This window comes from Micromys minutus, assembly GCF_963924665.1.
Source record: "Micromys minutus genome assembly, chromosome: 1".
In the NCBI taxonomy this organism is placed as follows: Eukaryota; Metazoa; Chordata; class Mammalia; order Rodentia; family Muridae; genus Micromys; species Micromys minutus.
Genome location: NC_137969.1, coordinates 179,210,119 through 179,222,878, shown reverse-complemented (window position 1 = coordinate 179,222,878; position 12,760 = coordinate 179,210,119). Strand labels below are relative to the sequence as shown.

Genomic DNA, 12,760 nt, shown 5'->3' with positions numbered 1-12,760 from the left:
ATAGCCTTTGCATGCCTATTCCCCATCCTCTATTTCTCTCCTTGCAAACCAATCTATTAAAGACTTTGCTACGGTCATGTGCACTCAATTTTAATGGCAATATTAGCTAAAAAATCATTCTGTTTTCCCAGCCACATCCCTACTGATGATACAACCAATGGTCACTGTTTTCTCATGGTTGTGTAGAAGAATCCTTCACAATAGAGGTAATGAGGAGACAGCAAAGAAAGCAAGGTCATGGGATCCTTTGTGGACAAAGAGAAAGAGAGAGACAAAGAGAGAGAATGTGTGTGTGTGTGTGTGTGTGTGTGTGTGTGTGTGTGTGTGTGTGTTGGCCCGGGGAATGCATCTCTGTAAAGTCTTCCAATAAAGTCGGCTCCACATCTGTAATGAGCGTTGGCTCACAAGATGCTCCAGGGCTAAGGATTGTACATGTTAGGTTTCATCAAACATGATTACATAATAAGAAGGCTGATGTGGTGCAAACTTACAGAAACTAAACCACTACTCAGACTCACCAAATGTATGGAATATAAATTGTAGATGAAAGGGAGATTAAGTCTGGACATTTACTTAGGGTTTGGAGCAAGTGTTAAGATTTCCTCCCTTTCTCTAATCTCAGCAGGCAGGCAGTCCCACAGACACATTATGAGCACTTTTGAAAGGTCTTATCAAATACTGGTTTAATAAGGAGCCCATCTACTTAATGGTGACCTCCAGACACCCCTAATAAGTCCAGGGCCCTACATTATATACTATTAAGCTATGGCATTCACAAAATGAACAAAATCAGTAGATTGTATCCTCCCAGGAGGTAGGCCTTTTACCATTGAGAAAATTAGGCATGTATGGGGGTGGATTCTGATTGGTGGCAGGAGACAAAGAGTTACAAAATGGGAATTTGATCAAAAAAGAAAATGCAACATTCAAGGTGCTTTTCAAATCCAATAGGCTACTAGAATTATTTTCAAATTGTTATCTCAGGATTAGTAAGATGGGCAAGGAAGATCCTAAAACAACCAAGGAGGAGTCTCAGAAGCTAGGCCTAACAGGGCACAGGCAAGCAGTATGTTCTTACGGCTGTCCTGGGTTTTTTCAGGAACTGTGTTTGTAAAAGAAACCAGGCTTACAAGGACTCCTGCCAGCTCACAGTGGAGACAGTGTTGGGGCAGAGGCTTCTTGAGGAAGAAGGCACTAAATGCAAATTTGACATGCAGACAATTTCTTTCCTGGGCTCAGGAGTTTTAAAAAAATGTGCTTGCAAGACTGAGATCCTGCTCTCAGAGTGTAGATGGTAAAAGATTACCAACCCTGATTTTACAATGCTCTAGGGTATAGCCAATTATTACAATGTGTGCATTTTAAACTCTCAAAGCCAAATTAATCTCAATTCCTGTTCAATGAAAAGATGAATATCTCTTCAAAACTCCCTCACCTTAGCTATGATCCTGGTGCACCATTCAGAAAGATGTGGTAACCACCTCTTAGCATCTCCTCTGGACTGAGTATGTTCTCTCTGTGTGCCTGTCTGTCTGTGTGCCTGTCTGTCTGTCTGTCTCTTCCTCCCTCCCTCCCTTTCTCTCTCTCTCTCCAACTCACTGAGTCTTCAACTCACCAGGAATTACAGAATTCTCTGAGCCCTTTCCTCTCCCTGGCTGCCCTCCCAGCCCTTCTCCAATCCTGTCTCTGAGCCCTGCAGTGATGTCTGCAGGGAATCCAGGGCTTATCAAGGGAATAAACCTATTAAGGCTTCTATCAGCTCTCTTCTCATGCCTGGCAAGCTGGGCTAAAGTGTGTTGCATGCAGTAAGGTGGTTAATCCTCACTCGACCCCTCTGGAAAAGCACGAGATTCTCATTTTGCATCCACCTGAAGGCTTAAGCTCAAGTAGAGCCAGAGTCAGGGAAGGTGAGGTGAGCAGGGAACTCAGCTGTGCACCGGGTTCTGGAGGTTCTGAGTGATCACCTTCTTCTCCCTGAAACTGGAGACTTGGCTTCTTGTTTCTGAACAATGGGAGGACTCCACGATGCTGCATCTGTCCCTTCCGTGGAGACTAGTAGGACATCAGGGGTTACACCCCAAAGCTGCTGCCCCGCCATGCATCCTCAGCAGCAGTGCCTCATCAGCTGGGCTTGGGCCTACACTATCCTGGGAGGCGCTAGACTTTCCTGTTTACAAATGGACCAGGGCCTTGGTGCACTTCCTCACCAGTCTACAGGCATCTGTTCAAAGGCAACCACTCTGCTGATAAGGACAGAACTGTCAAGTTGAGTCCTTCATCAGGGAGATGTGTTGAAGTCAGAAACACGTGTAAGTCTATCCTTAGATCAACCACATGCTCTTGAGTCATCCCTGCTGAAGACCAAGGGCTGCTCCAACCTGCTTAAAAGCCTTTTTGAAGACTGCCCCCGTTTTCAGTTCAGACTTGAGCCCAGTGCAAGACAACTGGACCATGGGTCACGGGGATGTTGCTCTTGGGAGGAGAGTGGGTTGTTATGAAGCAAGAGCACACCACATGCCTAGTCCCTGTGCTCCTGTTTCCTCCCCTGCTTCCTAACTCGAGACCGAACAGTCAAGGTTGCTTGGTCTTGAGTATTTAGCCTCCAACATTATGAGCTAAATAAGCCTGTTTTCTTTACAAGGTACCCAGACTTGGGTATTTTCTTACAAGTATAGAAAAAGGATAATCCAAATATCAATCCACATTTTATATTACCAATTACCATGTTAAATATATATATTCTCCCCCCCCCCCGTCTGTTCTTACCTTTTTTTCCCCTCATGAGACCTAATACATTCAAGTCTATTTGGAGTGAAGAGATATCATGTGTCTGTCACATGCTTCTTACTCAGTTATCTATGAGATGACAGACACAGTGCCCATATCCAGCCACTTACTAACTGTGTAAGCCTCACACAGACTGAGTAGACCAGACCAGATGCTTGGGCCTCCATATTATCAGGGTGGCCAATCAGAAGGGCTGGAACTTTAGCTATTGTGTGTGTGTGTGCATGTGACTTTCCCCAAGACAGTGGCAACTGTAGAGAGTAGGTGTGATCGAAGAGGGGGAATAAAACCTTATAGATATGTGTGACAGGTTCTCATACTGCAAATCCCTGTTGGTACCTACAGGCATTAATCCTACCAGAGCACAGAGAGTTAAAGATGGAACCACTCTTGAAACTGAAACCAATTATCCATGGCAATTAATTAAATATGGAAGGCTTCTAGGCCTTATTAACGTGAATGTTTAGTGCATTTCCTTAGCCTCCAACAGCCACTTCTTCCCTCGTCATCACCTGCTGGCAGCAGCTGGAGGAACTGTACCAAGTTTGCTGGATGTGCAAATCAATTTGATGTCTCCCCCAAAGACAAAAATCAGCAAAGTGATTAAGCTCTAATGAAGGTGTGTCATGACAGGACTGACATGACAAGGCTGAGGAGGTGTGGCCCCGAGGTCACTGGTGACTTCTCTCTGCCTGGATTAAGTAATTTTCTCCATCATCTTCCCTGCCTGTCCCATCAGCATGAGGCAGGGATTAGAGCCAACCAGTTCCTCCCCCTCTCTTCCAAGTCTCTGGCTATTTGGCTTCCTTAACTGTTAATATGTCCATCCATCTGCCAGTCATTCCATACACCTGTCCATCTACCCACCCACCCACCCACCCATCTATTTATCCATCCACCCACCCACTTATTCGTCAGTCCATCCATCCATCCATCCATCCATCCATCCATCCATCCATCCATCCATCCATCCATCTATCCCCCTACCCATACGTTTAACCATCATCCATGCTTCCATCCAATAGATATTTGAGAAGGACTCAATGTACAGGCATTTAGAGAGTGACAGAGTATATTTATATCTGGTTTTACAGTCAAAAATGCTTTTGTATACATTATTTCATGAAATTATCACAATGACCATATGAGGTGGCTGTTAGTATCATAGGTTTATAGACGAGGGCACAGATTCTAAAGGACCTATCACTTACTAAAACAACATAGCCAGCAGGTGTCAGGGTCTGGACATAAATTCAGGCATTTATTTTGTTAAAAATTCATAACAGTACTCTTCTAGAAACTGTTCTGTATGACTTCTCTACTTATCTTGCTGCTACTAACTAAATGCCATGATCTAGTCAGCATATATAGGCTCTGAGGGGTGTAAACACCAAGTTTCTGCCCGCACAGAACTTGTGTTGTAGTTAGGGAAACAGACATCAAAACATATTTTCACACAATAAATATTTGTTTTCAACACACGAGGGAATACTAATCTAGATGTGAAAATTAGAGACATTTACAAGAAGTAATCACTAAGATGTATCCTGAAGGATGAGTCAGAGTTCTGGAGAAAGGGGGATGAAAGAAAACCATTGTTAGGGAGGGAAAAGCATGTGCAAAGGCCCTGTGGCAGGAAGACCCAATGTGCTAAAATGTTCAGGCTAGGTGCACTGGCATATGAAAGGGGGCCTGGCACAGGCTGTGGTTCAGACCACACAGACCTTGATGCCATGATAATGGTTTTTAGTTTTAACTTAAGAGCGAGGGGGAACCACAAGTCATGGGAATGACATGATCAACTCTGATTTGGATTCTGACTTTGGTGTGCAGAATGGGTTGTACAGGAGGAGAGTGGGAGCAGGGAAAACAGCTGGAAGGCATTGGCAGTTGTCCAGGTGAGATGTGGTGGCACTTTGGACCTGTGTGGTGGTGGTGGTGGTGGTGGTGTTGGAGGAGGTGATGGTGGTGTTGGAGAAGGTGGTGGTGGTAGTGGTGGTGGTGATAGTGGTGGTGGTAGTGGTGGTGGTGATAGTGGTGGTGGTAGTGGTGGTGATGGAGGTGGTAGTGGTGGTGTTGGAGGTAGTGGTGGTGATAGTGGTGGTGATGGTGGTGGAGGAAGAGGAGGAAATGGAGAGAAGAGCCCCACAGGTGCCCCCTGCTCTGCTCAAGCCCACTTCCTGTCTAGACCCTGTCACCACAGTGTGCTCACGAATTCGCAGTACATGGAAGCTTGTCCACAATTCGGGGCTCTCTGCTGGAGTCTCCTCTTCCAGGAAGCCTTCCGCAGACAAAGCCAGTCCTGCACGATCTTTCGGAAGCGCTGGGTGTCTTCTGTACTGTGCATGCTCACACCTGACGCTGTTCTAGGGCTTGGCGGCTCTCTGCTCCACTCCAGGAGATGCTTGCATTTCTCTTGCTGTCTTGCTTTCTCCCTTTGGAAAGTAAATGCTTTGTTGGCATTTGCTGAATGGTATCAACAGGGCGCCTCTGGAAATTACATTTGTCAATGATTGCTCATGCCATTTGCCTTCCCCCACCACATTAAATACTGACCACTTACATCTGTCCTCATGATCAGGTGCTAGCAAAACACATGTCCGAGCCTCCCCATTATTTCCTCTAAGCTCCTTTCCATGTTTTTCTTTCCCTAGCAGAAAGCCATTTCAGGGGGGAAAGGAGTGGGGTGGGGGAGAGGGCAGGAGTGTAATTAAACAGGGGTGGTCTGACTGGAATTCCTATATCTTTTAATGGGGTATTTGATTAATCCTTTCTACAGCCCCCATTATTCATGCTGTGATGAAATCTCATTTTATAGCTCTTAATACACGGGCCCAATTTATCCACATCACATTGTATTCTAATACTTGTCACCCAAGTTATTAGCTATCTCCTTCTCAGTGTAAAACCATCAGCAAGTTTGATTAGCTTATTCCCCAGGGATGATAAGGAGATAAGAGAGACACGGAGACGTATGGCCACCAGTGGCTCTGTGTCCTCAGGGCTCTGCTACCCAGCATCCTTTGAAGAGAACAGCGTGATCACAGTGGACCTCCGCACACCACAGGAGATCTCAGTAGGACCCCGGGACCTTGGCTGAAACGGATGGACTGTGGGTCCCCTTGGATCCAAGTCAGTCTCCTAAATGAAACCATTTTTGTGTCTTTCCGATATCCTCCTCCACCAGCCAGGATGCCCTCTTATTCCAGGACACGTCCTGGGTCAGAGTTCCTGCCCTCCTCCACCGGAAGAGCAGGCTGGATGCTGTCTGCTGCTCTCTCCAGGAAGAGTTGGCTCTCCCAGAAGCCACCCCATGCTCTTAGGAAAAAATCACAGCCATGAAACTCACAAGTGGCTATGGTTCCTTCAGAACAAATCACCTTTCAGACCTGAACAGAAGGAGAAAGGGGACGGCTTGGGTCCTAGATTTTCTAGCTCCCATCTTCTCCTCAGTCAGGTTGAAGCCACATGATCCCAAGGTCATAGTCCCCTTCCCTTTGTGCCAAAAGCCCGTCCTATGGTCCTCTGAGTCTGAGCCTGACAAGATGTGGATTAAGGGTCTCATTCTTGGGGAGATGCCCTTTCCCTTGTGACACAGAGCCTCATCCCAACACCCTTAACCCCCCTCCACGTGTGTGTATGCACGCCAGACTTACAGAACCATTTCTAACACACAAAAAGGAGAGTGTTGGTGTGTCAATTGTGAGGCTCTCTCTCCACTCTAGAGAGGGCCAGCCATTGAGTTATGAGCAGTTCTGAGTTCTGTAGAGAGGCTTGAGGTTCTGAGAGCAAGGAATGGAGTCCTCCAGCCAACAGCCAAGGAAGTGAACCATCAAGGGGACAGGTCTCCAACTTTGCTCACACCTTCAGCTGACAGGTTGATAGTGACCACATGAGAGACCTGGAGCCAGAAGCACTCAGCTCTCTGACCCACAGATGTGTTCGAGATCATACACTTTCAACGCTCCTCACTGTTAGATGTTGGCAAGACTTGTTATATAGCCATGGGACACTCAAACACACTGTCAACCTCAGAGGAAGGTCCTCAGGGATGTCCTTACGTTCCACATCATTTATGTTCAGGAAGCCTGATCTTTGTAGCACTTCCACGTGACCTGTTCCGGGCCTCTCCAGTGAACCACACATTCCTACAGCCTCCCAAGAAAAGAGGACAGAGGGAGGAGCTCCCTGAGACCTGGGCTTGGAACCCCATCTCCTTGCTGGCCATCGTGAGTGAGGCCTGGCTTTCTGTAGAGGGCAGCCTTTTGTGGGACACGAAACTCCCTCTTGTTTCTGAATCCTGGAGCCAAATGACATCAGTCAGGCCCATAGCCAAATGAAAAGATTTACAAACATGTTCCCTTTAGGCACTGCAGGCTCATCTCCTGTCTGTCTTTTCTCGGCACGTGCAGTGTCCGAGAAAGCTCTTGTCTTCTTTTGACTTTGCAGTTACATGCATCTGACACAGGGTAGAGGTCCCAAAGGGCTGGGGATGTTAGTGGACTTCCATGTTGAAAGGTATACCACTATACTCCAGCTGACCTGGCTGCGTTCTGGCAGCACAAACTGTCATGAGGGAGGTGGCGCCTGGCTCTCCATCCCTTAGGGCACATGAGGGGCAAAAGGTAGTTTGTGTTTATTACTCCCCGCTCTCGGTGAGTGTGTGCACATGCTTGTGTGTTTTCTGTATCCCAGGCCAGCCTCAAGCATTAAATATAGCTGAAGATGAACTTGAACTTCGGATCTTTCTGCCTCCACTTCCTGCGGTGCTGAGACTGAACCCAGAGTCTTGCTAAGACAGCACTCTATTAGCCAAGCCGCATTCCCAGCCCACAGATTGGTTAAAAACAGTTAAAAGGAAAACAAAAACAAAAAACAAGGTGCTTTCCCACTTGTTGACATCCCAGTGATTTTCTTTTTTTTTTTTTTTAAACAAAATCAACTTCTGCTCTGAGAGGCATTTACTGAGAGGACCTGGAAAAGGACGAAGGCACCTGAGTCGTGAAGTCCCCTCAAAGTACAGTCATCAGGCCAGAGGTTCTCGTGTCAGCAGGACCTTGCCAGACACATGCATACATTGGTAGAAAGGCAAACTCAAGGTGGGGCTCGGGGATTCGCTTTCACTAGCTGGACTGTGTATTCCGATGCTTGTCTCCGCAGTGAGCAGCCTAAGTGAAAGGACCGGACATTAAATTATTCAGGTCCCCCATTCATTTCTTCAGAAGACAGTGATGGAGTGCCTACTATGCCTGGCGCTGAGCTCCAGGGCAGCGACGAGACAGTAAGGAATACCTTCCTCGAGCATGCACTGTCTTCCTTCTCTGGTTTTATGACAAAGCCTGTCAAGATTGGGGGAAATCCAAGGATGCAAATCAAGAACTGGAAGTCATGGGAAAGTCTTTCAATAGACAGGCAGCCCACCAGCCTTTCAAGAGTCAGTAGATGGGCCTGGTACGGCTGTTTCAGCATGTTAAGTTTAAAAAGAAAAGATTACATGACTCCATCACATCACACATGATTATTCTAGCACACATGTAATACAGGACCTCTTTAAGAATCCACTGTGGTTCATGTTCTGGTTCATCTTTTAATAAACCAGCTTGCTGGTCCCCCACCTTCCAAGAAGTAGAAGTTTGCCCCCTCTTTTTTCTACAAGTCTAAATAAAATCTGATAGCCAAGATGTGTGGTATGTGCTTCCTAATGCTGGGGATGGAATTTGCTACCCCCACCCTTCCCCCGTTCTACAAGTAGTTACAGCAGACACAGAATCAGTAGACAGAGAACAGAGGCACGAGACGCAGGTCTAGCAAATTCAGACTCAGAGAAATCACATGTGTACAAAGGGCCCAGCAACACACAGCCCTTTGGTGTGAGCAGAAGGCCTGCATGCCTAACTAAACTCCTGTGTCACTCAGTCCTCCCTCTCTTACAGGGGTGTCACACACTGGTCACACATAGATTAGTAATTAGCCCTGAGGTCTTAGCATCTCCCTGAGAATAACTGGGTGTTTTGACTTAGCTCTGCAGGGTTTCTAAGCTGCTAGAGAGGTTGCAACCCAAGCGAACTGAAGCATGTCTGCCTATGTTCCCTCCAGCTTTTCTTAATCAAGGCTTTTTTAAAACAGAAAGTCCAACCCGTCTCTATTTTTAATTCGGAAATGCTTGTTGGCGTTTGCTGAGACATTGGTTTGATTAGTAGCATTTTGTGGAACTACAGCCATGAGACACTGAGCTCACGAACTGATGATTCACTTGAGGATGCTGAGATGAGAAGAACCTACCGAAGACGCACTGGAAGCTGGGAGATTCCAAGAAAGCGTCTCTGCCTATGTAAACGGAGCAAGCAATGAAGAGATTTGCTTACGGCTACGGTCATGAAACCAGGACCACCCCATGAGCATTCTCTACCCGGAACACTGCTGGGAGGAGCTGCTTCTGCATTTGGACACCCATGTGCTACCTCATTTATTTACCTGGGACAGGGACAGTGCTGGAAGAGAATCAAAAGATGACAAATTGCTTCTGGTTTTAAAGGAGCTGTTCAGGCTGGGTGCATGCCCGGGGGACCACATCTTGTGCCAAGAGCCAACATTTCCTCCCATTGTATGACCACATTTTGGCACACACCCTCCAGCAAATGACTGGTGTCTCCTTTCACCATTGGATGGCAAAATTCTTGCTCCATGAGCCTGACATGCCAACTTCCTAACAATGTGTGCAGCAGAGGGCAGGCCCACCCTACACTGTACAGGGGGAGGAGCGAGAGTTCTACAGAATAGGAGTTTCCTCTGCTGGAGAAAGACAGATAAAGAGAGACTGCTTTGCAGGATTCCAGGGCTCAGAGAGGTACAGTATCAGTCAAGGACTCTGAGAAAAATGGACTTGCAAGAGATAAGTAGTAAATCTCCAGGATGCTGGCTTTGGTTGGAATCTGCTTTTGGGCACACAGGTACCCTAATCTTCTAGCATCCCTGAGGCAGGAAGGAAATTCATTGCAGTTTCAGTATGGTCTGTCTGAGCTAAGCTCTCCCACCGGTCTTCTCTAGGCAGCTAATGGGTCATCAGGGTCTACTTGTCTACAGATGCAGGCCTGTCCTTCCAGTCTCTGGACATAACATGGTGCTTTTACTTATATACAGTCAAAATATCTAAATGTGGGGGCTGGCTAGAACACCTTGTATATCTTAAGCCTCTAGAGCTGTGTTTCAATTAGTCACATTACGTGTGTGTCAGCCTCTACCATGAGTGGCAACCCACAAAGGCCTCCCCACCATGCTCCTGTGCCCCAATACCAGCCTGTCTTCTATACTACCCACTTACTCTGTCTTTGAGAATACCTCTGTGGATCAGGTTCTATATTAGTCCCATATTATAGATGAGAAAACTGAGGCACGGAAAGGTTGTAGGATTGGCAGAAGTCACTTAGGAATGTCAGAGACCAAATCAAGCCTAGGCACTGTAGACTCACGCTCTTTCCTAGTCCTGTGCCCGTCTCTCTAACCTAATGCCCTTCGTACACTGCAGTTGGCATCCTGAAGAACACTAGCTGACTTGTGTCTCCCCTGTCACTCCTCCCAACCCTCTAGAAGCCAGAGGTGCCAGGCTTCAATACAGAGCCTTCGGTGTGAAACGACGCTCATCCCCTGGTTCCTGTTCCCACCTTCAAGCCAGACTGCAGAATGTCACTCTGTGTTTGAGCACGCCACCATGCAGCCAGAGACAGCATCCTAGATGGGCTCTTTTCGCCTTCCCCGGCCCAGCATGTGGACCTTCCCTTCCCACTGCCAGTCTCTGCCCATGCTGCTGCAGCCAAAACCCGATGTTTCCCGTCTAACCTCATTATATATTTCATCTAAAGATGCCTCCACGCGGCAGCAAGGCATATTTTTAGCACAAGCTACATGCCAAGGCAACTTCAAATTTATCATTTCTAATAATAACCATGGAGCAGAATCACAGCACCCATTCCACAAATGGGCAAACAGAGGTGGGAAGGCTCCAGCAAGGTCATGGAGGCTCAAATTGCCAAGCCTCTCTGTCATACAGAATTCTCTCCCTGGATTGCTTTCTTCTAACTTCCTGCTTAACAAACTCATCTGAGGCCTGGGAATGAAAGTATGGTCGAGAAGATGTATCTGTGTTTGTGCTGGGGCTTCAGAATACCAACTAGCGCTTAGGCTCGGCTGGCAGGGCTGCTGATGCCTAGCTTTCTGCAAACCTGATCTCATTACCAGGTTCACATGCACAAAGCGCTCGCTTGGCGTTTCGGTTTGCATCTTTCTCTCATCACCCAGCCATTGTCACTCATCGGCATGGTAAAAGAATTTACTCTCATGCAGAACATAACCAACTGCCTGCTAAGATGTCTGTACCTTTGGTTCTGATGGGATCTTCAGGCTAGGAAACGAAGGGATAGATTAGAGCCTCTAAGCAGACCAGAGCTCCCGTCTCACGTCGCCGGAGTGTTTTTCTAATAGTTACTATGAAGGGCTCAGATGAAAGAGTGGTTCATAAGCTAGCAAATGGGCCCCTTTGTTGCACAAGAAAACCCTGCTTTGGAAACTGAATTCGCAAACTTTCCTAAAGGCAAGCGTTTGCCTCCTGGAGTGAGCACGGTACTTTTTTTTTTTTTTTTTACTGCTGTGCATTTTCTTCACGTGAACACGGTGGTCATAGTGGGATGAGAGTTCTAGCCTCTGTTCTAACGGTGTCCAAATTCGCAGACTGTGGGAGAGTGAGTGCTCCTGTACGCACAGCGAGATGCTGTGGAAAGGTCAGAGCCGCCAACGTTTGACTGACACCCCACTGCCAGAGGCAGCCGTGAGCACACAAGTGGCTTGCTGCTGTTTTCAGAGGAGCTATTTGCACGGAGGCACTGCTGAGAGGTGGCACCCGGGAGTGTGACCACGGAAGACAGCGTCTATGTCACAGCGTCAGACGCAGACAGCAGCACAGCTCGTGTTCAGCCGTCCTCATGTCACCATCCGGCATGGTGCCTGGCACATCACGGGTGCACAGAGATGAGAGACAATCAAAGGCTGCAGCCTAAGGACTTCTTTCTTTGGCAGGGGGAATAGTACTTTCTTTTGGGGGCGAAAAGAAATAGTGAATTGCTGGACATCGAGACCTGGGCAAAGAGGGTCATTCTACCTGGGTGGCCTACCTGAATATGTATAATGTGTCAGCTCACCAGCAGACAATGAAATATCTCAACTAAGAGGCTCTGGGTTCCCAAGAGTAGCTCCCCTTTGTCTTACTGTTTCCTACCCACCCCCCATTGATTTCTTTTCCTTTTATTAACATCCTTCAGAAATTCAACAAATCCACACTTCTTTTTTTTTTTTTTTCCTGCATCAGATTATCACCCAAGATAATTAATTCCCTGACCTCTATGGTGGCTCCCTGCCTCAGCTCCAACATCTCTAACAGTGCCCATCACACCCTGTAAAGCGGCAACCTTTAACAGGCTTTCCACTTAGGATTAACACAGGAACTTTGTGAAGGCTCACCAGAAACATACCACACCACTGCCACCTGGATTGAGAGCCAACTTGGCGTGTGTGGCAGCAAAGTGACAGTTGGGGCCAGGAAGTCATATAACCGATCAGAGAATGTCCCCTTTAAACTTGTGCAGCACACGCCTGCCTGGGCCAATTCAATATTCATAAGCGGGAAGCAGAGATAGCATTTTCTGTTTCGCCAAGAGCAATAGTTATTTATCATGGCAAATGACTGAAGCAGTTGTGCGTACAGTGCTTCCTTTGCTGCTGTAAATTACAGTATACAGAAGATTAAACTTAAGCCTAATGCTACCCTTGAGCCTCAACAGCTGAGTCCTATAAATGGATTCCCGTTAAGAGAAGTGAGTCTTGTTCCTGGTTACTATTTAAAAGTGTATCTCTATTAAAAGCTTGTCTTAAACATACATTTACTAGGCAGCCTGGCCCAGCTTTGAGCAAGCTCAGGGCACTG

At 47.0% G+C, this 12,760-nt stretch overlaps 1 protein-coding gene across 3 annotated transcripts in view; it reads right to left on the bottom strand.

Moving 5' to 3' along the window:
• ATXN7L1 (ataxin 7 like 1) overlaps window positions 1-12,760 on the bottom strand; it is a gene marked incomplete at both ends in the record, with an annotated part of 213,476 nt that overhangs the window by 113,348 nt on the left and 87,368 nt on the right. The window contains one exon of one of the 3 annotated variants that reach the window (XM_080940380.1): window positions 3,852-5,222. The exons of the other annotated variants lie outside the window; for them this stretch is intronic. Within the exon in view, the coding sequence (XP_080796506.1) occupies window positions 5,137-5,222 (86 nt within the window). Of the gene's footprint in view, window positions 1-3,851; window positions 5,223-12,760 lie in introns of those variants that run through there. 3 annotated transcript variants of the gene reach the window in all.